The sequence below is a fragment of the Meleagris gallopavo genome, chromosome 3, assembly GCF_000146605.3.
Source record: "Meleagris gallopavo isolate NT-WF06-2002-E0010 breed Aviagen turkey brand Nicholas breeding stock chromosome 3, Turkey_5.1, whole genome shotgun sequence".
In the NCBI taxonomy this organism is placed as follows: Eukaryota; Metazoa; Chordata; class Aves; order Galliformes; family Phasianidae; genus Meleagris; species Meleagris gallopavo.
This window is the reverse complement of record NC_015013.2, coordinates 59,771,210-59,798,205: the sequence shown is the minus strand read 5'-3', so window position 1 is coordinate 59,798,205 and position 26,996 is coordinate 59,771,210. Positions and strand designations below refer to the sequence as shown.

General features: G+C 38.8%; 2 protein-coding genes, 1 long non-coding RNA gene and 1 other non-coding gene across 9 annotated transcripts in view; 2 read left to right on the top strand and 2 right to left on the bottom strand.

Annotated features, from left to right (window-relative positions):
* Positions 1 to 55: 55 nt before the first annotated feature.
* Positions 56 to 2,973, top strand: LOC104910352. The gene is made up of 4 exons (XR_792989.3): positions 56 to 167; positions 1,157 to 1,266; positions 1,944 to 2,020; positions 2,567 to 2,973. It is a non-coding gene; the product is annotated as an uncharacterized LOC104910352 (long non-coding RNA).
* LOC116216517 lies at positions 1,794 to 1,872 on the top strand. The gene has a single exon (XR_004159410.1). It is a non-coding gene; the product is annotated as a small nucleolar RNA SNORD87 (small nucleolar RNA).
* A 104-nt stretch (positions 2,974 to 3,077) lies between the features above and the next one.
* MCMDC2 (minichromosome maintenance domain containing 2) lies at positions 3,078 to 15,386 on the bottom strand. Of its 5 annotated transcripts, none has more exons than XM_019614074.2 (14): positions 12,736 to 15,386; positions 12,515 to 12,645; positions 12,360 to 12,419; positions 11,818 to 12,013; positions 11,114 to 11,236; positions 10,699 to 10,806; positions 9,348 to 9,476; positions 8,599 to 8,830; positions 7,280 to 7,485; positions 6,698 to 6,864; positions 6,209 to 6,385; positions 5,094 to 5,236; positions 4,581 to 4,690; positions 3,078 to 4,083 (listed from the first exon to the last, which is right to left on the bottom strand). In XM_019614074.2, the coding sequence occupies exons 1-14, from the start codon at positions 12,833 to 12,835 to the stop codon at positions 3,917 to 3,919; spliced, it is 2,049 nt and encodes a 682-aa protein (XP_019469619.1). In that variant the 5' UTR covers positions 12,836 to 15,386; the 3' UTR covers positions 3,078 to 3,916. The 5 variants fall into 5 exon arrangements, with proteins under 5 accessions (XP_019469619.1, XP_019469614.1, XP_031408736.1 ...); XM_019614069.2 differs by having other exon boundaries at positions 12,515 to 13,238; positions 13,680 to 15,386; XM_031552876.1 differs by having other exon boundaries at positions 12,515 to 12,869; positions 13,680 to 15,386.
* A 333-nt stretch (positions 15,387 to 15,719) lies between these two features.
* The window catches only part of LOC100542838 (serine/threonine-protein kinase Sgk3), a 33,132-nt gene continuing 21,855 nt past the window's right edge, over positions 15,720 to 26,996 (bottom strand). For both annotated transcript variants that reach the window (XM_010708999.2, XM_010708997.2), the window contains 11 exons: positions 26,377 to 26,426; positions 25,115 to 25,172; positions 24,436 to 24,519; positions 24,217 to 24,348; positions 22,048 to 22,160; positions 21,793 to 21,829; positions 21,602 to 21,688; positions 19,959 to 20,054; positions 19,075 to 19,230; positions 17,740 to 17,829; positions 15,720 to 16,888 (listed from right to left, as the gene is read on the bottom strand). In XM_010708999.2, the coding sequence (XP_010707301.1) occupies positions 16,718 to 16,888; positions 17,740 to 17,829; positions 19,075 to 19,230; positions 19,959 to 20,054; positions 21,602 to 21,688; positions 21,793 to 21,829; positions 22,048 to 22,160; positions 24,217 to 24,348; positions 24,436 to 24,519; positions 25,115 to 25,172; positions 26,377 to 26,426 (1,074 nt within the window). In that variant the 3' untranslated portion in view covers positions 15,720 to 16,717. The remainder of the gene's footprint in view (positions 16,889 to 17,739; positions 17,830 to 19,074; positions 19,231 to 19,958; positions 20,055 to 21,601; positions 21,689 to 21,792; positions 21,830 to 22,047; positions 22,161 to 24,216; positions 24,349 to 24,435; positions 24,520 to 25,114; positions 25,173 to 26,376; positions 26,427 to 26,996) is intronic.

Sequence of the window (26,996 nt, the reverse complement as noted above, 5' to 3'; positions counted from 1 at the left end):
GGTGCTGCAGCGGCTGGTTGGAGGAGCCTCTCTCAGCTCCGTGAGGCTTGGGGTGCACGAGCCCGAAGCCGTATCCGGCGCGCGCCGCTCTCGGGTAGTTGCAGATGGTTGTGGCTCGCTGATGCCGCCTTGCAGCTCCACTTCAATCTCAGCGCTTGATGCTTTAAGTGAGTTGTTTCTAGTTTTGGGTTTTTTTTTGTTTTTGTTTTTGTTTTTTCTTTTAAGGCATTAAGTTATGTCGTCAACAAGTTAATTTGACGAGTGCAGTCCTGGCAGTTAAATGAATCCGATCTCTAAACTGAAAGTAGTAATTGTTGGCTGCGTTTACTAAACCTAAAGCATCACTTGAGGGGTGAGCGAGTGTTATCAGCCTTTGCTTTGCTCACTAGAGCTGGCTGATTGCTATCGGTGGCCTCACCTCGGTGCTGAGTGGTGCAGCTCAGGCTGATGCCACACTGGCAGTGCAGTGTGACCCGTGAGCTTAAGGTGGGTCTAATTGGGGTACTGACCTCACAGGCTGCTCATCAGGCCTCTGAAGTAGTGAGAAATGAGGCACCTGGAGAGACTTGGTTTTGCTGATAAGCCACTTTGATTGGCAAGCGCATGTCCTAATTGTGAAGATAAATTACCGTTATCCCCCAGTTTGGCTGGTGCTGCAGTGTGACCCCGAGCCGTGCCCTTTTTGCACAGCAGGCACAGATCCCAAAGGGTCGGGGCAGCCCCACGTGTCTCAGTGGGAGTGCTCTGCCAGGCCATAGCGCAGGAGCTGACCTCGAGTTCAGCTTGTAGGGAAACCCATCAGTCAGTGCTGCAGAGCACAGTCCACAAAGGGCTTAGAGGCTGTCTTATTTGCTATACTGTGCTGGGATGCTCCTCTCCCTGGTGGTGGTTGTTCATTAGGAGCAGCCTGATTCTACAATCAGTCATTCTTCATTCTGGAACTCTTCTGTTAGCGGAATACAATCTTTTTAACCTTAATTTTGACTGACGCTCTCTGCTTTTCTCCCCAGGTCATGGTGAAGCCAACAATACTCTAATTTGATATTTTTTTGACTGGCTTGTTTTCCCCAGAGAAATGCTGTTGTGTTTTGCTAGAGGCCCAATAGTAGAATGCTCAGGAGAATAAAACCTTTTTTTCTTCTTTTCCTTGTTTTAGGCAACAAAAGCAATGAGGAGATGAGTTGGTTTCTGGCATCAGGAATCTTCAGGCTGGGCTCTGTGCTGTTACCTTGCAAGCAGGAAGATGTCACGTGAATTCTGACAGAAGTAAGTATCTCTCACTGTTCTTAGCGGAGAGGAAGTCATTCTGAGCTGTGTCCTGAAATCTAGGTCTTGATTTCTGCAGCTGTTTAAGGCTTGTAAATTGTCTTACTGATGGAACAAGATATATGATCATTTGCATGAAGGGTTAAGTCTTAAACTGTGCTAGACAGTATTCCTTAGTTAGCACAGACCAGTTAATACGTTTTGAATTACTGACTGTCTTCCTACTACTGACTTCCTACTACTAAGCTTTTTACTTACATAGTGACTCCATTTGTCTATTATGCAGCTCAGTTTGCTTTACCACATGCTACTGCCATGACTATTAGAAGGTGAGGTTTTATCCGTTTTTAAATTAACAACCATAGCCCTTAAAATCTGGCCTTTTGTTCTTTGAATTTGAACTCCTGACAGTAGAGAGCTGGCTGAGCTTTTACCAAGTACATTTCTGGAGGCCAGCCTAATAAATCCCCTTGCTCTTAGTACCTGGGAAAAATAGCTCCAGTCTTAGGGCGGGTGGGAACCTGTCTGCTGGCACTGTGATGATGACTCTTTGCCGTTTACCCAACTGATTTCTGTGATGAGTAACACTATATCTGATGTGCCAGCTTGTCAGTAGGTGGCAAATCAAATGGGAAAAACCTTTCATTTTTGATTGGATTTATTCTGATCTTTCAAAGATGACTTCCTCCGCTAACTTCAAGCTGTGTGTAGCCAACAGAAGACTGTTGATTTCCAGAAGCATGGGTTTAAGAAGGTAAGTTTTTCTGCTGTGATGTTACAGTGCTGAGGCTCCAGTGAACTGTTCACTAGCTCAGAGAGCTGTGCTAGCCACGCTTGCTACTGCATGCAGTTGTGCCAGCTTACAGTGGCTTAAGATGTGGCCTGTTTCTTAAGGATGCTTTTAGATTGCTGCCTGACTTTGCAGTTCTTACTTGTGATCCTTCTACAAGAATTACATATTTTGCTTAAAGCATCACATAGGTAAAGCTGGAGAGAGGAAAGAGTAAAAAGATGGTCTCTTTTTGCTGAATATTGTTCTTCTAAGGATGTGTATTCCTTAATATGGCTTAAACAGAATTCTTTTCAGAATTATTTCTGATAAGTCTATTACAGAAATAGTTGTACTGGCATAATGATGATATCTTTGCCGTTTACCCATCTGACTGGTTGTTGATGTGTACCTTTGAATCTGAAATGCCAGTACAGTTAGTAATACAGTTAGTAACTTTGTATAATTTCATATGAGATTACGCTTATAGAAAAGTGGCTAAATTTGAAATGCTTTGGCTTTTTTTTCCAGGTTGAGAACAGTGTGAAATGTGGATTTCTATTGCACTTGGAAATGCTTTGCTGGCCCTTCCTTCTTCTCAGAAGCACTGTTTGATTTGAATGTGCTCTGGGTGAAGTCCTGTAACTTATAATACCATGCTGAAAGGAAGAAGTTGAGTAAGATGGATTTAGAGTTTAGATGAAAATGTGAATAATGCTTGAATGAAGTTCAAGTGAGAGTGGACTGAGAAGTAGCCCTTCAGGCACTGTTAGAACTTGGTATGAATATTTAAGTGCAGTCAAAATTTGATTTCAGGGTTAAAACACAGGAAAATTTGTTCTCTTGCCTAAATTTATTTTTATAATAATGGTGGAAGCTGTTCTGCTCATTTTCAATGCAGTGTTTATATAAATAAAATCCTGGCTTTATATTTCCAATGGCTGTAGTGTTTTGTTAAGGCTGTGTAAATGGTAGCACCATGATTTTGCTGCATGACCTGTGCAGAAGTCACAGCAAGCCCTCAGTATTTGTTCAGTTTATCCATCTTTGAGTAGAAGTCTGTACATTTTGCTGCTGCGTTGAATGTGGGCCTCTGATGTAAAACTTGCCCAGTGTTGTGCCTACAGCTACGTCATTGCTAGGAGGAGAAAGTAAGAGAAGTCCCTACTTGGAGGAACGTATCCACTGTATCAGTCTTCACACTCATTTTTGCAGTGAGGCAGTTAGACTGGAACTCCGTGAGCTGCTTCCTCCCTGGTGGGCCTACTAATAATTTTTTTGGCTCTCCTGTCTCCATGTCCTTATCTAAGCTTTATTTCAGATTGCAGGAGTGTACCTACATCCTGGGCTGATATGATAGTGCTGTAAATATATGTATATGTAAGTGTATGTAAATGTAAAACTGAGGCATAAAGCAAGAAGCAGTATGGTGATATAAATCTTAAAATTTATGGTACATGAATAACTTAAAGTTGTCTTACATCAGTACTGCTTTTTGTAGTGTATTAAAACTATTCCTTGCTGGATAAAGCATTTAAAAAGAAGCAACAGGGAAAAGTACAGGCCATAGTTGAAATGAAATACAATATTCTGCATTCTTGGCTTAAATGTTAGTTACCTTATTAAAAACTTGTCTCTGTCCATCCAGGTAAGTGATGGTTGTAGCTGGGAATACAAGTTCAGATTCTGGCTTTATTCTGAAGCCGTGGCCTTCCAGAATAGAAACATCACTTCTGTCTTTCTTCAGTGTTACCAGGAAACTTCAACTAAATTCTATCAGCTATACTTTATTTCTTTGCAAAATAGCACTGAAAACAGTTGTCTACTTTTCTGTAACTGCAGTCCCAGGCTGAAGTAGAAGCTTCAGACTCACAGCAGATTTCATTCTTCATTAGTGCTAACGTAAGTCCCTGGGCTATATGCACCAATAAACTGAAGCAGTTGATGGTGGCACTGCAATAGGTAAATATCTCTCTGTTGGAGGCTGTTTTCATCACTGAGGTCGAATGGAAATACTGCGTTTGGTTCTATGCACAATGCTGACTTACCTAAGCAAAGAAGAAATCAGTTCAGACTTCAGGAGGCTTGGCAACCTTTGGCCAGTATTTTTAAGGAGTGGAGAGGAAAAAAAAAAAGCTGTTGTGCAGATTACTTAGTAGTTTATTTTGTAAGTTAGCACTTCTGTATTACATTGTGATTCTGTTACTGCCAAATTTGTGTGTGAACAAATGTGACACGATTAAAAAAAAAACCTTTCTTCAGGGAAAGAGTTCTGTCTATGGTTTAACCTGGACTGATGGTAAAGCAGCAGTGGAGCAATGTCTCCAGTGTGCTATCATAAGGATAGAGGCTTGGTGCTGTTTGGGCACTCGTTATGTGCAGTACTGAAGAACACTCCACTGGAAAGTCAACTGAAAGACTTCCTTCTGATCTCAGCTTTTCACTTGAAATGAAACACCTCTGTTACTGCAATTGACTTGAGATAAACTTTTTTCAAACTGACAAAACATGAAAACGATATACTTGAGATTAAAGACTACCTTACCATGTTTTAGGGTAAGAGATGACTCAAACAGCAGGATGGCAATCAATGCATCTTCCTCAAGGACTTTCTTCCTCAAACTTAGTTTAGTATGAGCTTTGGACAGTGAAATCCTAAGAGATGAATGTAAGCATCTCAGAAATAGTTGAAAAAATTGCAGAAATGAAGACATTGCATATTTCTCTGTTGCAAGCACTTCTGTAAATCAAGAGGTAACACTGCACTTCTTGCTTAAAAAAAAAACAAAACTTAGAGAAAGCTATGAAAATGTAAACCCCATTTTTATTTTTCTAGACAGCTTTAATGAGGAAAAAAGAAACATTGAGTCTAAGGAAGTTCTTTAAATAGTTCATTTTTTAAAATCAATCCTATAAGATGGTATTAATTAATGTTAAGATACTCCTTATGCTTGAACTTTCCAGACTTAAACAACGTCTACATTTTTACTTAATAAATTGAGCTGACTAGCAGTTTCTATTGGAAACTGAGATGTGTTGCTATGAGCATTGGACATACAGGATTTTTAGTGCAGATGCTGATAAATTTGATCCATGCAGAGAATCTCTCCTCACTCTACGACTTGCAAGATAGTAGCCCTGAATGAGGTTTTCTGCTTCAGAACCCAGTTGGACATGAAGATTCTTTGCGAACAAAATAAACTAGAGAGAAGGTAGAAATTTTAAACATTTAACTGTGGAAAATAAATAATAAACATTTTTTCACATCTTTTAACATACTGGCTTAGTAGTAGAGGTAGAACAGTGTATTTCACCATCAATTTTTGTAAAAATGCTTGTCACTGTTCAGCTGTGCATAAGAGTAGATTTTAGGTACTGGGCTGAATTACCTGTTACAGAATTACAGGATTGGAAGGGAAATGAACCTGCTTTAGCAGGTTCCCTATAGCAAGTTAATCATATTAGAAATACTGACAGTTTCTTTAGAATGAAATATTAACTTTTTATAGAGTCACGGAATGGCTTGGAAGGGACCTCAAGGATCATGAAGCTCCAACCCCCTGCCTCAAGCAGGGCCTCCAGACCTAATACTAGTCCAGTACTAACTGGTGTAGTATTTCACACTAAGCTCTATGACTGACTGTAAATTATTCTTGTTAAAAGCAAGTATTAGAGGGCTGTTCTCATAGAAATGTTGACCCAGCATGCTTTTCAGAAGGTAGGTGATGCTGAATTTATTATGCTGGCTCTCACAGAACTGAAGCTAAGTAAATTTCCCAACGATCCTCTTAGTGCTGGTGGGAATATGGCAGGGGGCAGAGGTACGAGGTGAATATTGACAGGTTTTAAAATAATCTGTCAGCGTATCAGGACAGAGCCTTCTGATTCCAGGAACAGTATGATATTTAGGAGGAAGTTTTTCACACAGAGGGTGGTGATGCAATGGAACAGGTTGCCCGAGGAGGCTGTGGATGCCCCATCCCTGGAGGCATTCAAGGCCAGGCTGGATGTGGCTCTGGGCAGCCTGGTCTCATGGTTGGTGACCCTGCACATAGCAGGGGGTGTGTGAAACTAGGATCATTGTGGTCCTTTTCAACCCAGGCCATTCTAGGATATGATTCTATATTATTCCAAGTATAATGCATTGCTAAATTATTAGGTAATAGTTACTACCTCTTCATAATCCTGTGTTCTGAACTGCTGTGAGACTCTGTACAGCATGGCTTCAGGATTAATGGCTTTTTGCAAGACATGATGCACTACAGGAAAAGACAGCTGACACAAAGGAAATTCATTGTATATCAACAGCCCAAAAACATCTAAAAGATTAGGTGGAATCAAACTCAAGTCCTAAAGAGAAGAAAATGAGGTTATTTTGGAATTTTGACTATTAGAAACACTGCAATTTTTTCAGTCTGTAATATTCAGTATTCGTATGCTGGATGGTGCAAGAGTTGCTAATGAGTTATCTATAATATAAGCAACATAATTGTGTTTCAGTAGTAGTTGTCAAAAGCTATTGCGAATAAAATAAATGGCATTTATTTGGGGAAAGCTAGCTCATTTTAGAAGATATTTGATTTAAAGTCACTTAGGCTGTTTGTTTTCATTATTTCCCAAGCTGAAATAACAATAACCAGAAATAATTGTCAGTTGCTTTACCATCTGCCCAATTAAAAAGCTGTCCCTTGCCGTATGTTTCTTTGGGGAAGAACCCACATCTACATAAGACCAGAAGTTGGTCTGAATTGAAATTGTCATTTGTTGGTCAGCCTCTTCTCCATACTTCTTCCCAGGAATGAACAGTGTTGTTGTCCGGCTCTCTAGCACTAGGAGAGGACAAAAAACATCAGTTATGTGATTGATGTAGTTTGAAAAAATTGTAGTTCCAAGCACACTAGCTGAAGAGTCATTATTGTATTTCACTGAATTTGTCTTAAGTTTTGGCACTTCCACTCTACCAGTTTTGAGGACTGAGTGTTTGAATGCCTCAATCCTTCAAAGGCTAGATCACAAATCCTGCAAGCTGACGAATACACTTCTCATTCCACCTAATGTTAATGCTTGTTTTGCCTCTATAGGCTTATAGGATTTTGCCATTTTTGATCTCTTTCTTTCAGGCTTGTTAAAAATAGCTGATATTTTCCAAGCATTTGAGGGCCGTAAGCTGAGGAACAGATCTAGCTGTGGTGTTACATGTTTGTTTCATTCTGTCCCCTCATTTGTTAGTAGATGTGAAATTACCGGATTGCAGGAGTTCAAGTTTATCCTTTTTGTATGAAGATAAGTCTCCTATGTAACAGATACCACCCTGAGCCAGCAGAGCACTGCAAGCTTGAATACTAGCACTTCCAGTTCCATGCTTATCTTTGGACACAGAAGGAAAGATGTCACTAGAGGATGGGTGTCGTATGCCACGAGGCAGGAGACATAGGCTGTAATTCAGAAGCCTAGAGGATTAAATAATTGTCAGTTACAAGCTGTCAAAACATTGTTCAGTTTTTCTAAATTAACACTGTTCTTAACACTTGGTAGTGATAGTTAGATATATCAAGATCTGCCTATTAACAACAACAAATTTAAACCACTGTCAAGGCTAAATGTGTGAAGTACGCTTCAATAGAAATACAGAACTCTAAGCCCCAGGAGGACTGTAATTCTGATGGCTTTAACATGAGGCAAATCATGGCTTGTAACAGAAAAAATACCTAGGAAATCAAAGAAGTCTCCAAATGTAACCCCATACCATAAATGCCTATTCCTGTTCTAGGGGAAGGCAGAGGATTCATAATTCTCTTGGCCATCTGGGGAAAAAAGAAGAGGCTGGTAATTTCCAGGCTGCAGCCACCTGGGTTACATCTCCAGTTCTTTTTGAGAAAGGAGAGTGCTGAATTTTTTTTACTCCCCTACACTATATTCCTGGGCTCACAGTTACGCACTGCTTGGTTCCACAGTCAAAGACTCCTTATGATATTATGATGTTAAAGCATGATTTCTTCTCATACTAAGAAACGGCATAAAATTATTGATTAAACAGTAAGCACTGGTAAATTGGCTGTTACACTGATACCAATATGTAGGTAATGTCTACTTAGACAGGTTAATGATAACAGAATATTTATTATGTGCATAGCATAGCACCATGTAAGCTTCTCTGAAGTAATTCTGCCCCAGGCAAGCCAGGACTTAACTGAAAATTGAGGTAGCTGGGAAGCTAGTGATGGAAAGGCTTAAAGTGACACAAGATTTGAAAAGCAGAGAACTTCACTTTCATAATCACCAGCTTTTGGGGCAACCTTAGTTTTGATTTTAGAAAAAGGTTTAGTTTGACTTCTGCTAATCAGTGTCGGTCTTAAAAGCCTACTGAGATCATTATGAGACTGTTAGGGGTATTTATTAGCAGTAATCCTACATTCATCACTTGAAATAGAGATGTTTCATGGTTATTTTTTAGCAAGTCAGAACCCTGTATATTCCTTTTAAGCCTCAATTCTTGCTTTTGATGTAGGACCAGTCCTACTATCTGAAAACAATAAAAATAAAGAGTTAAGGAATCTCTTTACCTATCAATTATTAGAGTGTCACTTGTCACAATCAGTAGATCGAGGTAATCTGCATTTTCTATTTCACACGTCTGTACTAGACTCAGTAATATTGCCAGTTTAAGAGTATTGTAAGTGCCTGGTGGAACAACTTGAGAAGCAAAGATATTGGCAAGTGTGGCTGTAAACCTCCAGCATGAACTTGAGGTCAGTGAGAGTAGATACTTAAAATTTTCACCGATGAAAGAAGGACCTAAGTAAAACAAAACAGAGATTAACAAGCACTTAACAGAGCAGTGCAGGTACATTAGAATAGATTGCCATTCGAGTCTTTGTACAAAAGCTTACAAAGAACTAAGATAGTTATGCATTAAACACAAATTCAGAACGTAAACAGCTGACAGCTATTAATTTTACTACTCTAAAGGCTGCAGACACAATCTACTAAAACCAATGGGATAAGAAAGGAATAAGAAACTAAAATATCGGGTCAGTTTTATGTATGATTCCCAAGTAGCTTACAAGTGACACGGGAATTTGGGAAAGGGAAGCTGAAGAACTGCAGTAAATAATCATGTCACTTCCCAGTGCATGAAAGAGAAGTGGGGAAGAGACGTTCTCAGCTGACTGACTGAACCATTTCAGGCTGTAAGAGGAAGGTCCCACAGTGGTTTTGCAGTCCAGGCTTCTAGATAACAAAAAGTTCTCAAGATTTTGCAGTAAAAAAGGTTTTCAAAATTTTAAGTCAATTCTAAATGGAACTTCCTTACCATTTGGTTTACAGAGCTGTACACTACTGACTTCTATAAATGCTGTAGCTTGTGGGCCATTTTGTACACAAGCTGGAATTCCTATGATCTTGTAGTGGTTTCCTATTGTCATTGTATTGGCCAGTTCATCTGGAAATGAAAAACAAAACGTGGGGGAGACCTGAAGATGTTGTAGCTAATAAAAAGTGCTAAGGACACAGTCAGCTTTTCTAAACTGTTTTCATTTTTCACACTTAGTTGCTGAAAACAGTTGGATTCCAGGTTTACCGTTGTGGAGTAGGATCAAATGAAGCACACCATTCAAAATAAGTAGTGCAAAAAGTAAGGAAGGCAGAGAGGGTGAGGAGAAGTAAATTCCTGATAAAGAAAATGAATGATTCACTTAGTTCTGCACTGAAAAGAAAATGGACAGCTGTTTGCAAGTATATTCCAAAGCTTGTGGTTCCAGTTACTGTCCTATAAACATGACAGGAAAAAAAACCCACAAAAAAGTGACCACATTAAACATGACAAATGACAAAGATTTCAAAAAGATACACACACAGCTTTGGGAAGCTCTGTAGTTCTGTGCACTTTCTTCAGAAGTCACGTTTAGTTAGAAGTGAGAGTTGTGTCCAACCAAGTGTGAATCTCAGCCTGTAAGATCCTGTCTAACTGCGCTGCTCACTGAAGCCAGGAGAATTTCAGTGCGTGCACAATTCACAGTATCACACCAACATAAGAATATATGCAGTGCTGCCGTTGTATCTCGTGATCTTGGAGCTATTGTGAGTTTTCAAGAGATGAGCTGTATGATTCCATAGACACTGGGTATCAGATCAAAGCGTAATGTTTTTTGGTTTAGATAAAATTATTGGAAATATGATGATGAATTGTGATTTAGTTGGGTATTCACATTAGAAATCATTTAATGTTTCCAGTGGAAAGCAGTGGTAGTAGAAGCCAAAAATCCTGATTGAATCCGGAAGCCAGCTAGATTGAGGAAGGATGTCAAAAACACGTGAAATGGGTGCAAAACAGCAGGACCAAAGGAAGTAGAAAGGAGGAAAAAACAAGCTTCAACTAGAACGTAATGCAGCTGAGCTGGCCAGGGGGATCTTGCTTAAATGAAAACATAGAAGAGAACACCACAGTTTGGCTATATATTATTCTCTGCAATCATTTGTGCCTGCATTAGGCAGGTGACAACCCCCACCCCTCTAATTTTTTTTAGAGAAAGAACCTCAGTATAAATTATGATGACTGTCATCAGTTTATCCAAAGAAATGGACCTGTAAGGAAAATGCAGGTAATTGTCACAATTCATTTCTAAAATACTTTTAGCAAGTCTTAGAATTGAAACTCAGCATACCTCTCAAGAAAACTGTAAAAGTCTGAATCCTAAAATGCGATTTATGGTCGGAATATCCTTTTAAAGCATTAAGAACTTTGGCATCAATCATTTCAACGACCTGTTTATCTTTCAGAATAAAGGCAAGGAAAAGGTTAGTTGTCCTGAAAACCAAGTACTAAGCTTTTTTCTTTTTTTTCTTTTCCTTCTCTCTAAGAGGCCAGGCTGGATGGGGCTTTGAGCAACCTGGTCTAGAGGGAGGTGTTCCTGCCTAAAACAGGGGGGTTGGAATTACATGATCTTAAAGGTCCCTTCCAACCCAAACCATTCTATGATTCCAGGATGACTGCTATTGGCCACAGCCATTTTTGTTCATGTACTGTGTATCAGAAGTAGGGGAATAACAGACCTAGAAATAAAACTACGCAGTTCCTACCACCAAGTACTCTGAATTTCATATCTTCCTGCAGTGGTGAAGAACACAAACTGCACACGAAGTCATTTCTCACTGTGGCAGATTCTGTAGCTCCGGGCAGATGCACCCTTATGTATCTAAACCCTGAAAAAGAAAAGAAAAAAAAAAAGTTTAGTAAACATTTATAATGAGAGCGCGGTTTTCATTCTGCATTTCACATTAAGCGCAGAAGTAACTAAAAACTGGGCGGAGAAATTCCGAATTCACAAGCGCGTTTCTCGCACATTGGCCGCCAGATGGCGCCGTGCCCCCATCGCACATTCCCCACCACGACTGCAGGGCCTGACTCGCAGCGGCGGAGTGCCCCTATTCTGTGCCGTGTGGGACTGACACCGGACAGATACACTCAGTATACACGCGCCTTCACAAAGGCACGCGCTCATAAAGGCTACGTAAGAAAATGACTCTCACTATAGGTTTTCAATCTGGCAAATTATCTAAATTATTAAAGAGCTCTTCAGGCACTGAACGGGCTGCCCACGGAGGTGGTGGAGTCACCGTCCCTGAGGTGTTTAAGAAACATTTAGATGTTGTACTGAGGGATGTGGTTTAGTGGGGAAATATTGGTGGCAGGTGGATGGTTGGACTGGATGATCTTGGAGGTCTTTTCCAACCTTGGTGATACTACAGTTCTATGAAATAGTATTAATTTCTTCTACTATTACCTTCAGAGAATGGACAGGTTTCCCCGGTGCAAAGAAATCTTGCTCCTTGAGTGTATTTTGTGACAGTTCCCATTGCAATCACTATTCCTTCAGACATATAAAATCTCTTAGATGTGTAATTAAATGGAAATGCAGAAAGACTGAGAACATAACTCGGTAATGGTGGCAAATGTGTTGGTTTCAGCAGTATGCTTATCTAACAAGAGACACAATGATATCAGTATATTTAATCTATATAATTTTATTTCAAAATGCTGTTTATAAATTCAATGTACTTACATGAAGAAATGCAACATGGTGTATAAATAGCTTTTAGGAAAAGAAAAAGTCAGAAACGTATTAAGTAGAAAAACAATTCCATCAGTTATGCCAGGATTCTTGCAATATGTTGAGGTGAGACTTGCACTTATTCTCAGTACAAAGGATAATGCAACCAAAGGGAAAATAAAGGCTGAGAAACTAATACAAAAAAATAATCTTTGTTAATACTTCACCTGACTTAAAAGATTTAAGATCTAACTGGGGAAATAATGTAGACTCACTTGGGCCTCCGTCTGTAATTGTTCAATTAATGATAATGTCTTAATAGCTATGAAACATACCTGTAATTGAAAAATAACTTCACTTTAGAAAGGAAAATCTAGTTAAAATAGAAAAGGATTATTTTTGTCAGCCCTGATCACAACTATAAACTTACTGACTGAAAAATCCCTGCAGCTTTCATGGGCTTATGAAGAACGTAGTTTCCAAGAGTTGCATCCAATTCAGCAACATCAGAAGGGTTTATTGAAATAACGAAACGATACACAGCATAACTTTGTTTTGAGTCTGCAGGAGCAAAAACGGCCTTAAATATTACAGAGGTTTGCTTAACAATACTTACCAATGTTAACAAAATATCTACTGAGTGAGCAATACCGTTGTATTTTTTGCAGTCGTGCACAAATTTCTCAAGGCCACCACTTCTGTCAAGGTAAACAAGGATAATTTCCTTCATTTTCTGTATTTCTTTGTGCATCTTCCAAAAAGACTTTGGACTCTTAATGAGAATTCTGGAATAAGCTGGAAAGAATTAGTTCAGAATTGGCCGTGCTACAATAACAATAAATTCCTAAAATGCTCTACTATTCTTCTTATTACTGAATTATTGCACCACCCAATCCCTGACCCATCAAATTAAATGCAGCATTTAGCCCCTCCTCTCCTTAACTCCCCCCAGTCATTGGAGCTAAAGTAAGACATATATATATGAGATATGAGAGAGAGAGCTATGAAGGCTGTCATAGTTGTTGAAAACATGAAACAGAGAAATAATTTATTTCTTAAATTACACTTTCCTCATTTGCTGTCACCTCCTGTAGTATCCATTTAAGGTGTAGATCTTGCAAACATCAGTATATACAGGTGATCAATTCTTATTCCTGTAGATAAAACTTTCAAGATCACAGAGTTGGTCTAGAATGTGACCATACTCTTCAGTGTTGTTCACATATTTTCAGAGCGCTTTCAGAGTAAATCTCAGAACTTATGAACTTAGAGGTAGAACTACTAAGGCCAAAATGTGACATTTTGTATACACACATCTGATGTCCCTGTTAGTTGCAAAGGAGCTGGACTGGATGACCTTCAAAGGCCCCTTCCAACTATGATCTTTTAATGGTCACACAGACTTTATTTTACAAATTATCATCTGTCTTTTCTGTAGGTAACCAATATGAAATACCACTTAAACCTTCAAACACAGACATAGCTACCTGGCATAGGACAAAGCACAACATAAAGAGGCTGAAGAGAAAGAAAAGCTCTTCATTTATGAACGATTCATGGCAGGAGGTCACAGAAGTTGGTTTGGGAGGACAGACCTGTGAGAGAACAGGGTACCTGAGGTGCACCTGTATGGCAGCAGCAGAGAACTTCTTGTCAGTTGTATGCTGTAGGTGGGCTGGTAGATGCGTTCTACTGGCCTGAAGTGTCACATTTTATGCACAAATTGAAGGAGAACTTACATTAGGATTTATTTTTCAGTTTCTTTAGGATTAATCCCATGCAACTACCGTTCCATCCTTTCAAATCTTTTACAAGAAGAGATTAAAGTTCAGCCGAAACCACAGCCTCTCCTTTCTCCCACCGCCCTGAGATCACTGTGTCGTGCTCTGTGGCCACAGAACAGAGACACGAAGCACAGCGAGGACAGCCTATGCCACGGCTCACGGTGTTCTCCACACGCTGCCGCTCCCTGAGTTTCACAGAGCCGAGCGCAGCCTCTCGCGCCACCGCAGCCCCCAGAGCCACACTCCGCTGCCTCTCACGGCACCGCGCCTAACACCACCTCCATCGCTCCCAGCTGCCTCTTCATCACGACCACCCCGCCTCTCAGCCCAGAGCTTCCCTTCGGCATACCCCAAAGCTTTTGGCGCTCTCTCCGCCCCCTGGCGAGCTCGGGCAGTTCGGCGGCAGCACCAGGCGGCCCTTCAGGAGCCCCCGCCGCTTCGTGAGGGGAAACGCGGCCCCGCGCCGTCAGTCCTAACGCTCCTCCATCAGTCACAGATAGCACCTCCTCTTCTCAAGTACCCGCCGCAACGGGAAGGGAATACCGTCGCGGTTCCCACGTAGGCTCTCCTGCCTCGGATTTACCACCACCATTTGAGATTTTACTTCTCAACTCAGGGTTCTGTGAAGGGCCCGCCCCACTTTCACCATCTTACTATGAGAAGCGTCGTCACGAAATGCAAAGAGATACAGAACAAGAGTGCTGATCTATAGAAGTGTGGAAGGGTTTGTTGCTTGAAATAGGACACGATCTGTTGCTCTGCCTTTGAGAGTCCTGTTCTGACTGGGGCACTTCACAACATGGAAGAGAATGGAAGGAATAACATGAGCAGAGCATTTTGGGTGAAAAGGAACACATTCACACCAAAAAGCCATAAGAAAGAAACCCCAATAAAGAGGGGAGAGGATAGGAGACCCACACATAGCCAGGAAGCTAGTTACAGACATTTCTGAAAGAGAGGATAAAAAATGAAGGGGGGGCAATATATACCGTACTGCAACAATTTCTGCCTTCCAGCCCATTACAAAGATGGACTTTGCTGCCAAATGATTTGCTGCAATTCATCTAAGTCACTGGCTGTCCTGAACAGCTGTGCAGCTGTTTCCAAACTTCTCAAAACTTCAGTGTGAAAGGACAGGAAATAAGCACAGAGCCACCATTCTCCTCCCACAGACTTTTTCCCATTCCAATCTTAATTCCTACTTGCTTTACCCAGCGACTCCTTCCCACACCTCACACAGCAGCTACTCAGCATTACTTAGGCATTACGTGAAAGAATGAAAAAAGCAAACAATCCTGGTTTAGCTTCCACTTGTCTAATGCTTTGCTGCTGACATCATTAATTGCAAGAATAATTATAATTTTGCTGACAGGTTGATAGTTTCCTGGGCCCTTCTTAAAACAGCAATGCTACATTGCCTTTTTTCCAGTCACCGAGGACTTCACCTGACCACCATGACTTCTCACATATCATTGAGAGCGGCTCAGTGACCATATCAGCCAGTTCCCTCAGGACTCTGGCTGCTCATCTGTGTCCTATCAGACTTCCCTCAAACCAACGCTTTCAACTGAATGTATTTATGAATAATAAAACCAAACCAGAACAGAAAACCAAACAGACCACAGAACAATTATGAACGAACAGACAAAAATAAGTTGTTATTTACAAGCGATATACATAGTAATACTACTACCTACCATGATAAGCTTTTATGCACTAACAGCAGTTTTTGCATTGTTAAAAGTTTTCCTTACACAGAAGTCGATCAGAACGATCAGTTTCTCCATACACGTGTATGTTATGAGAAATACACTAACTTTTCACATTTCTAAAATTATAAGCACAATTTACTTTTTTTTTTTTTCCAAATATCAAGTGAAGATTTAAAAATGAGACACAAAGACAAGTAGCTACGCGTGTTGAAATACAAATGATTTGGAACATATTAGTGTTTCCAAATATAAATCAGTGAGAAAAATACTTAACGTTTGGCGTGATCCCCTCACCATCCACCACAGGAAGGTTAAAGTAAGATAGCCTTTCAAAGTAGCACTGATTATTGCATATTATATCTTTGGAAAAGCAGAGTTTTAACCAAAAATATCTTTAATGCAGTTGAAATACAGACATTTATCTCAAGGAGGAAAAAAGGTAGAGCGCATGATCAGTGAAGTTACCAAATGAATAGCTCATTTGTTCCATCCTTGCTGTGAGTAATTCTGCATACTTCAGATAATCCAGTTCAGAGACGCAGGTACTCCAGCAGACACAAAAGTGACAATCTAGTTTTACATACCCGATTTTTCATTCTACATAAATCCTCCAAGCATCTCAGTCTTAAATTAAATCTTCATTTAAGTGCTCACAGGTTAACAAAGTTCAAACCGATACAACAGGGAAAAAAACATTCACCTTTTTTAAACCGGGATATACAAAAGATAACTTGCATAGTTACAATTCAAGCACAGAGTCACTGTAAATAGGTACAAAGGCATTTATAAATTTACTAAATACGCTGCTGCTTGTGCCGGCCTTATCTTAGACATGTACGAATGTAAACCTGAAGGGACTGATGAGAACAGTCAGTGTTTTTGCTTAAAAAAAATACGTTAATGTAGAGAATGTTACTTAACATTTTTTAAAAAATATTTTCTGCAGCAGGAATAAACAGTTCAAATCCCAAAGAAAGCCATCCAAAATGCCCAAATTCCTCCCATACAGCAGAGAATGTTTGTTCATAGGTCACAAACGTATATACAAAATGAGGCACTAGTTACACTAATTTGGAATGTGTTCATAATATTTCAGTTCCTCCCAACACTTCCAAAACAGTGTTGGCTTCTAACTTCCTAAGGAAACATATCTTCAGAAGGTGGTGCGTAGGAAAACCCAACAAACGCATCATCTGCCTCCAGGACGCTGGCATTAACAATGCTGTAATCAGAAGAGATGCAAACTGAGTATGGGACCATTTCTTCCGTGAACACCGCATCAAAATTCCCAATATCATCTGGGCCAACCTAGAAAACAAAATATCTATCATTTGTCATATTAATTTTGTATTTTTAAAATTGTACTATTCTTTCCTATTTAAGTATATAAAGCCTAAAGAAAACCACCACAGCATCCCCGGAAGCAGTTATTAAAAGCTTGCTTGTTTTTTCTGGGCCAGAGATCAGGCCAAAAGCTACACAACATTTATGATGCAATAAACATAAGAAATAATAAGAAATATTTCTTTTTTAATTGACTGTTAGAGAAAAAAACTGAAATAAAAACCGTATAACCAGAGTTATCTTTCTCTCTTTTTCCATCAATAACATAAAATTGTTACATTCTAGCAACAACAGTAACTACAATAAGTCAACTCTGCAGTAAGGGACCTAAGAACTAAAGCACAGTAACATTCAGTTACAGAGAGAAGAAACAAGACAGCAAAGGTTTCTTCATCAAACAGACATAAACCACTAGGAAGATGAACAGGAGTAGGGCTGCAACTAAGGCTTATAAAATAGTCTTCGTAATTGGAAAAGTGTTATTTAAATGAGGCTGTAAATTCTTTGGTCTTCACCAAAGAATTCGATCAAAACGATCAGTTTCTCCACACGTGTATGTTATGAGAAATACACTAACTTAAAAACCATGAACTGTGAGTCTGTGAGTCCTTTGATGGGAAAAAGCAGAGGAAACAGTGACATGTCAAAGTGAGTTTTAAGTCAAAAAGACAGCATCACTGCTCAGAAGTGTCACTGCTCCAAAGCGCAGTCAGCACTAGGAGGTTCCCATCCACTCTGGTGCTTGCATATTCTCTCCCAATAGAGGAGCCTGCACAGGCAGAAATTTGGCAGCTAGGAACTAAAACAGCACCTACCACGTTAGGATTAAATGGTGGTGGAATCTTCTTCTGTAGAAGGTCAGTCCAGCTGAGAGATTCAAAGAATGGGTGCTTTTGAATTTCAAGCTGCAGTAAGGAATAGAAATTACAGATGTTTCAGAAATCCATCCCATGCATCACAGTAAATGCACAAACAAAACCTAAGGAAGTCAAGTTCTGCATTTACAGCGTATTTTGCAATAAAAGCTGTAGCTGGCAAAAAGAGAATTAAAGTGTGTTAGCCTGCCTCTACAAACTAGTTTCCTTTTAAAACCCTATTTGCTGCTTTTAAGACTTAAAAGTCAATCACAGGGTGGAGCACCTCTCCTACAAAGACAGGCTGTTCAGCTTGGAGGGGGCCAGGGAGAGACCTCATTGTGGCCTTCTAGTATTTGAGGGGAGCTTATTAACGGAAGGGGGAATTACTTTTTACACTGTCTGACAGTGACAGAACAAAAAGGAATGGCTTTGAAATAAAAGAGAGGAGATTTAGGTTAAATGTTAGGAAGAAACTTTTACTCAGCGAGCAATGAGGTACTGGAACAGGTTGCCCAGGCAACTTACGGATGCATCATCTCTTGAGCTGCTCAAGGCCAGCCTGGATGTAGCCCTGGGCAGCCTGATCCAGTGGCTGGCAACCCTGCCCATGAGATTGGAACTAGATGGTCTTTAAGGTCGCTTTGAACCTAAGCCATTCTATGATGAGGTCAACACACTGCCTAACATTAAGGCTGCAATCAGAACACTCACTATTCATGGATGGGATCACAGTCTTTCTCGATTATTCCTCACCGTACATTTCTGAAATCATCTGTGCTTCCTAGCAACACCTTTTTGCAAGTAAAATAAGATTAAATTCATGGTTGTATTGGGAAAACATTTACTATGATTTTAAAGTCTGAAGAAAAAAAGAAAAAGCTGCTATTTGTACAGTACTGTTCCATTCTGTGTTTGAGGAACACTTTTTTATGTAGTCAGGTAAACTGATATTACCAGAAAATTGCCTTTTCTTTTGATTATTTCCTAGATTAACTAACTAACTAATCTTAGCAATTACTATGCCAGGAATTGTTTCCCTGCTGACTGGTTTGACACCAACCAAGCTAAAAATATTATATCCCACAACAATTACCCCCTTCCTATTCCAAACATCTTTCAGGACTTGATGACCACAACTGGTATTTTCAAAAAAGAAAAAAAAGAAAAAAAAACAAGGGACAGATATATGGAAAAGCATTTCCTATCTCCTGCTATTAAACTTGTATGATGCACTCAAATTTATTCGTGTCTCTTTAAATGAAGAAGAGCTTGATAAATTAGGACATTACATACAAAATCTTCCCTTGCTCCAAGTCTGCTTTGCCGATCTTTCTCCAAAAGTTCCTCCAGAATAGACCAGGCTGTGAGACTGATTCCTGGACGCAAGACTAGGGGCTTGTGAAGAATATTCTCATACATCTCAGCAACGTCACGGCAGTAAAAAGGAGGCTAAAAAACCCAAATGTTACACATTAATTCAAAGCTACATCAGCATTTTGTTTCACGTGTATGGACCAACAAACAAATCTGTAGGAAGCAAACTACCAAGAGTGAAGGAAGAAATCTTAGACCCAGCTAACTTCTAATTCAGTCATTCACACAGCCAGGTCTCCGTGCTTGATATTTTCCCCCTGCCACCTCCTCTTTCCATAACATGTTCTCACACTCACAGGTAATGTAACTGCAGATGCCACCAAGATTCAAAGCTCCCACTATGCTTGCCTGGAAAGAATGAGAGTGGGAAAACAAATCTTTTCCTACTTAATATCCAGATGCATATAAAGCTAGAAAGAAAACTAACAGAACAGATTATTATTAGAGTGATTACACATGACTAAAAAAGTACAGTAAGATTTTTTTCTTTTAATATTGTATCAAGAAGAACTAGGAGAAATCCTGGAAGACCCAAGCCAAAAATACATGTTTTAATTTATTGGGTGCTGTTGCTGTTGATTCTATTTACTTCAACATTTCCCCAGTTATCACTGTTTGTCTTTAGCCAATGTCCAGAAGTTCAGTGGAAAGCAGAAGTTTAGACATTGAAAGGCAATGCAAAAATCCCAAAGAGAAAAATAGATGCTATAGTAAAACAAATCATTCATCCACTGAAGTAGAGTACTTCACTGCTCTATGTTAGCATCCTTAATGGCACTTTCCCACCTATATTAAATACATACCAGTCCATAAAGCATTTCATAAAGAACTGCACCAAGGCACCACCAGTCTACTGTGTTGTCATAGGGCTGCTTTTTAATAACTTCTGGTGCAAGATACTAAAAACAAACAAATAAAAAAGGTAGTGCATTAGGCTAGCAATAATAAACCCTCGATTTTTAGGTTTTAGTCATAGTTTCTGAAGAAATCTAACTTATTAATACCATAGTACAAGCAAAGGCATTTCACAGTACAAGGCTATTTGTTGTGGACATGTAGTATAGAATTACTGTGGCTGGATCCTCATCATCTCAGTCCTTACCTACACAGCACACACACGGTTGGTTCCTAAACCCTTCTCTCAGAACAAAAGATTGCTCACTAGTATCCAAATTCTGAAATTTAATGTACAAAATAGATCTATTTGTAAGTGGACAAGGCAGGTATCATTTGTAATGAGGTGGTAAGTCAGTGTTCAATGGTACCAGCATTTCTCAAACTTTCTGTATGCTTGAGTGCCCTGTACCTCATTTATCTATAGATAACCCTATAAAAAGCATGAAGAGCAAGCAGAGCAGTTTTAACTAACTTTCCTAATTTTTCATAACTTTCCACTTAGTGAGTTGGAACTAAGTGATTCAACTCAGTGTTTAGAAACACAGAGAATATCATTACACTTTTCACAGGATCATGAAAGATTTTAAATCTTGGAATGTGAAGACTAATATTCAGTTGCTTAGTCCTGGTATTTTAAAGAGCTGATATTAAGCATCCTGTTATGCTGCAGTTCATGCAAATCCACGATAAGCACAAAGCCCACACTTCTGAAAAAAAAAAAATCTCATTTTTGTCCTCCAACAACTCCAAAACCGTCAGTGTTTTATATACACTGTGCTTTCCAAAACAATCCAACAAATGCTATTTCAGCTCAGATTTACCATTTAAATTCCTACTCTAATGATAGCTAGGATAAGTTGTCACACGTTGCCCTTATTTTTTTTTTTCCCCTTTTGAGTTCAAATGTTTTAGTACATTATTCCTCACCCATCCTTCACTGCTTTCAAAGGCCTTTCCTGTAATTTAAAGTGTATTTTATCAAAATATCAAAGTCATTGCTCATGACATCTAGGTGAATACCTCATACATTTTTAAGACTTCCAGATTCTGAGTTTTCCAGTCCAATTTTTCTTAGTAAAAAAAAGACAATAGAGTCAGTAAGTTCAAAGCTTCTCCCATACACAAAATTTGTTCATGTCTCAAAGATACAAAGCGCTTCTAAACTTAATAAAAATTTATGGCAGGATATAGTAAATAGATTCCTATTGGCAAATCTGTTACAGCTGTTAAACAAGCCAACTGTCTTACATCTAGTCAGACACACGGGAAGAAACATTATGTGAAAAGTATTGGGAAGAGGGAAGATGATAGACAAGAGCTATGAGAATGTGGGTAGTTAAGTAGGAGATATTGAACATTAGTAAGTAGTACAAAGAACAGACCTGCAGTAAACTTGTCTTTGGTTTGATGGAAGAACTTGTAAAAAGAATTTAAGTCTTCAACAATACATAACTATAAATACACAGACATTTGATTATCCGTTTACATAACCAGTAACACTCAACAACCATTTGTTACTAGCCAAAAGGTGCCAAAGTCATCAACATACTTCCGGTGTCCCACAGAATGTTGCAGTAGTATCAGAACTTGCAATCCCCTCTTTACAAAGTCCAAAGTCTGTCAGCACAACATGACCCTGTTTAAGAAACAGTTTTAAAAAACAGAACACAATCAACATTCACATGTAAGTGTCAATTTTGACAGAGGACATATAAAATAAAAAAATAGTTGCTTACTTACTAGTGAATCTAGGAGAATGTTTTCTGGTTTTAAATCCCTATTAAAAAAAAAAAATCTTTGTATTAACTCAGAACAGCAGTCACTAACACAAAAGCTTCAAAGGCAACAACTTATTTTTCAGCTGAAAGGAAGCTTTACATTTTGGTGAAAACATTTTGTTCAAATTTCCCGAGATCATTTCATGCAGTAATTTTTATATATTAATTTGTCCTATTTTGAACTTCCACAGGACAAGAATACACTTCAGAAACCTACCTGTACACAATATTTATGGAGTGTAAGTATCCCAGTGCACTGGCTATTTCAGCAGCATAAAATCTGGCTCTGTGCTCAGGAAAGGAACGCTCTCTTTGTAAATGAAAGAACAGCTGTAAATATGCAAAGTAGTAAATAAGAAAAAAAAATCATACACAAAACCAAGTTAATATGGTATAATTTTAACAGCAATTTTATTTAGCTGCCTACAATTTTAAGAATGTAAAATGAAATAAAATTGACAACATTCCTTCACTTACTTCCTTTTCTCTTTCACAGCTTAGAAATACATAGACAACTTACTAACAAGGATATTCGCTTAAAAGCAAGACTAGTCAGAAAGAACTAGAGAAAACCACGTTAACTGAGGGTGGCAAGATTCAATTACGCAAGATCATAGAATCACAGAATGGAATTCAATTTGGAAGGGACCTCAGGGATCATCAAGATCCAAACACCCCCCGCCACAGGCAGGGCTGCCAGCTGCTAGACCAAGGACTAGATCAGATGGCATGGGGCCCTATCCAACCTGGCCTTAAACACCTCTAGTGATGGGGCATCCACAACGGTGCATAAATAGTCTCCTAATAGATAATCAGGTGCCACACAAGTAATCTTTCATTTCTGAGTATCTTCGTGTTCAAATTTTTGTATAAAAGCGTCTTACTCTGAGAGCACTTAGAGAGATGCATGTTCCAGACTGCTGATCCATTAATGTTCTCAACTACAGACAGTCTTCAGACTTTAAACGAATTGAGCATATGCACAAGTCTAGCCAAAGATTAAATCATACGCATATGAAACTATACTATACGTTCAATTAAAAAAAAAAAAAAACAAATTCTGTTTTCTATCTGCAAAATTCGAAAGAAAATATAGCAAGCAACCAAAATCTTATAAGTTCTTAATTCAACTTTGAAAGCTGTTTTGAACTGTGTTTTAGTTTGCCTGGAAGAATGCCAAATGAAGAGCAAACCTGGAATTTGATCATATTCTTCTAATAAGATGACAGTACATCAGACTAAAGAAAGGCCCATCAAGTGCAGATTCCAGCACTCAATTCTAGGAGCATCATGAATGCTGCCACGTAGACTTTCTGAATATCAACCAACATAGGTCACAGTATGAACCTCACCCTGCTTTATTCAACATACGTATATCCTGAGTGTATTCAGATGCAGTGACATAATAGGAAAACCTGAGATACGCAGAAACAAACAAATGTAAATTCTACCCTTTCTTCTCCTGTCCTCTGCCAGGTACTAGTTTTGCTATCTACAACAGTACTGTTAGAGTACTTCCCTTTAAAGCATTTATGCTGAATAGTTACTTGCACACAATCATTTTTCACTACGCTTTGTGATCTTCAATCACAACTCATTTGCTAGACAGGTCCAGGTATTATTAGCATAAAATTAGCATACAATAGAATCTTTTGAAGAAATAAAAAGAACGTTTTATACCCTTAGCGTGTTTAGTAGCTATTCAATCATGAGTTTCTTGAGCACTCCTCAAAGTACTGGGTACTCTGAAAAGCAACAGCTAAAGGCAAGCTGCTCCAGAACATTGTATTCAAGTATTTATGGACTTTTTCTAATGCTTTTAAAAGTTTTCCCTTATTCCTAAGGGACTCATGGACTCCTCGTACTCAATAGCATGGCTCCAAGGGGAAGAATCCTGAGAATAAGGCTATTCGGCGGTAAGCAATTACATCTGCAAAGCCACAGAAGTATCCCAAGATTTCCAAAAAAGTCATAGCAATAAAAATCAGTTGTCTGTTTACTTGTTTCCTTCCTCACACTTTCAAAATACAAACACCGCAGATAATGCAGATGAAAAAGGGAAAGAATTTTACATGCTGAAAAATGTCAATGTATGATTAATTAATAACAGATAAATTTAGGTAACTATAATACTGTCAAGGAGACAGTAGTTATATCTGACGACCATAAATTAATTCTGTATTAAAGTTGCTGATAAAAAGAGGAACAAGGTCTGTCGAGCTACAGAAGTCTGCAGGAATAGCATCACTGGAGATTAAGTAACAAGACTTCCAAAACTTGGGAGAACACTGATCACAACCCCTTGTAAAGGATCATTTTATTCCTCCCACAGAATAACAGAGCTGCAGAATAAACAGATACAAATCCAAGTAGAATCCCCACATACCTCTCCTCCGTTAACAAAATCCAGGACAAAGTAAAGCTTTTCTGTTGTTTGGAATGAGTAATGCAATCCAACTAAAAATGGATGTTTCACATTTTTCAGAAGCACATTACGTTCAGCCATGATATGTTTTTGCTGTAAGGAAGTAAAGGATCAGTAAATAAACAGACAATTTTGTAATTAAGGGAAAAAAGCGCGTGGAGAAAGTGCATTTCTTTATACCTCTTTCCTGTTAAGAACAATTTTTTTCTGCAGCACTTTGACAGCATAATATTTCCCATCCAGTTTCCTTTTTGCAAGAAGAACCTGTGAAATTCAAAACAAACGAAGAAATGTTATGGTTGCAGTTCACATTCCACCGATGACTTGCTAATTTCAACATAACTGAAAAGCATTAATGCTATGTGTTCACAATAGTCTCTTTGTTTTTAATATAGTCAATCATTAATAGAGCGATCTTACAGTTCAGTACAGTCTGTCTATATATTGATATAATGAAAGGCTAAATGCATCTCTTTGGAAAGTATCAATATTAGTCATTTTTCAGCATTGCTCAGAGTTGTTTCAGTGATGTTTGCACTGCTCCAGAGCACCAGGCACTTGAGAAGGCAGAACAAAGGAAAATGCAGGGTTTGTACTCCAGCTGCATAAGCACAGGGGTACCTCCCTTCCTCTCTTGGGGCAAGAGAGGATCCCTACTGCTCTTAGCAAGAAAGGGAAACACTGATTTTTTTAATCCCAACAAGCAACCAAGGCAGGCAACAAGTACTATCAGAAAATAACAACAGCAGGGCTATGGAGAAGTAGCAACAGGAATCCAATATGGGAGTTTGTGTGCCACGCATGAGACACCAGCTGGCACTCTTGCAGCACAGCAAGTCACAGCAATCAGAAAGCTCACCTTGCCAAAGCTGCCTTTCCCAATAACTTTCAGGAAATCAAAGTCCGTTGGCTTAGCACTGAAAGATATTTAGGAAGGAGACAGGTCATTTGGGTAAAAACTACAAGCTTCATAGCTGTACAGAAGTCTAGTGTAGCCCTTCAACTGTAATGTGAAGAGTCTGTCAGCACCTTTCTTCATTCTTATCAACAACTGGACTTCTGCAAAGCTGCCCTTCATCTTGGAATTCCATTTTCCTCCAGAAAAAGTGACAGAGCTAAAGCACTTGAATTTATTTCATTTTAAGCGTAAAATGTAGAGGATGAGCAAGACTATTCTTTTCCCCTCCAGAGACTCAGGATTTTTCTAATTTTTATGTCTTCTTTTCCCCATGACTCTTCCCAATGCTTATCTCCCATTTCCAGCCATCCAATCGGATTCTGAAGCTTACATGACAGAAGGAAGAAGTTTATCATTCATTCTCTTTCCTCATCCCATCCTTCCTACCATCCATTGCTTCCCCAGTTTAAGTGACAGGAGGGAGGCCCCAACACCTTCCTCTTCTATGTGTTATTTATATGAACTCACTGTTTTTCCATTTGCCAAGTCACCACTACTTTCAGCAATTTCCACTAATTACCTCACTTTTTCCTAAGTACAATTTAGAGGTATTGGTGTCAGCAAAACAATTATCCTTTCCACCTCTGAAACAACAGTTACGACACACACTCTTCATTTATTGCCCCTCAAAGGAAGCACTCTTACAATTTCATTTCTCACTGCAATCTGTTAAGCACTTCCTCCTGTTAGCCCAGAAAAAAATCTGAGAGGAAAGAGAAATCAAAATAAGTGTCATCTCTCAGATGAAAAAAGCACAGACAGATAACTGAGAAAGTAGTTTACAGAAGTAAACAACTGAGAAGCAAGTTGTAACTGCAGTGATAGTTTGTAATATCAACAAGTTAAGCTGCTCCTTTGCCATGCATTAAAACAAATGTGTTTTCAGAATGTTTCACATTCCTAACTGTTATGGGACCATTCCAGAAAGAGAGAGGGTTTTGTTTTTTGTTTGTAGAATCCTCATGTGAAAGGACAGCAAACTAACAAACCTGAAGATGAAAAGGAAAACGTCTTAACAGAGTTCATTTACTGAACACAGGATTAAATGTCTTGCTTCCTTCTGGGCAGAGAAAAGATAAAGCCACTTATTCAAACTATACTTCATACTATTAGCAATTATATTCAGTCTAATTTTTCAATTTATAGTTAATTGAAAAACCTACTGAGGATTTCCAGATGGTCCCAAGTTGATATTCGGTGAGGTAGAATTTAACTGTTGGAAGAAACAAATGGAATACAATAAAATAAACCTTTCTTATGCTTCAACCAGTAGTAATTTCAAAATACTAATTTCTTCAAGCTATATCTTCACACCTGTTGATAGGTTTTGAAGATATCAAATATTCTGATATCTCTTTAAAGATATCTAGGATTGTGAACTTCATAAGTTTCAAGTATCTGACCATCAACACCTTCTCACAAAACATTTCTATATATACCATATGGAAGAATAAAGGTAATAAAATAATTATGTCCAAATGGAGAGGACAAGATTAGGAACAAAAATTTAAGACTGTGTCAACAAACAGTGTTCCTCATGGAGAAACTTAGACCCTTCTGCAACTGCTTTTTACCTTTTATTCCAATAGAATTACTGTGAAACTGTTTTGCTATGCAAGATAATTAAGGATATGGCGCTTCAAAAAACAAAAACAGTTTCCTCCACCAAGAAAAGCCACTAGGAATCTTTCCTATCCTGACAATAATGGCTAACTCAATTCCATGAAAGGCACGAATCTTATCAGTACGCACTGACGGTGGAATTTCTAAGTTATGTGGACAG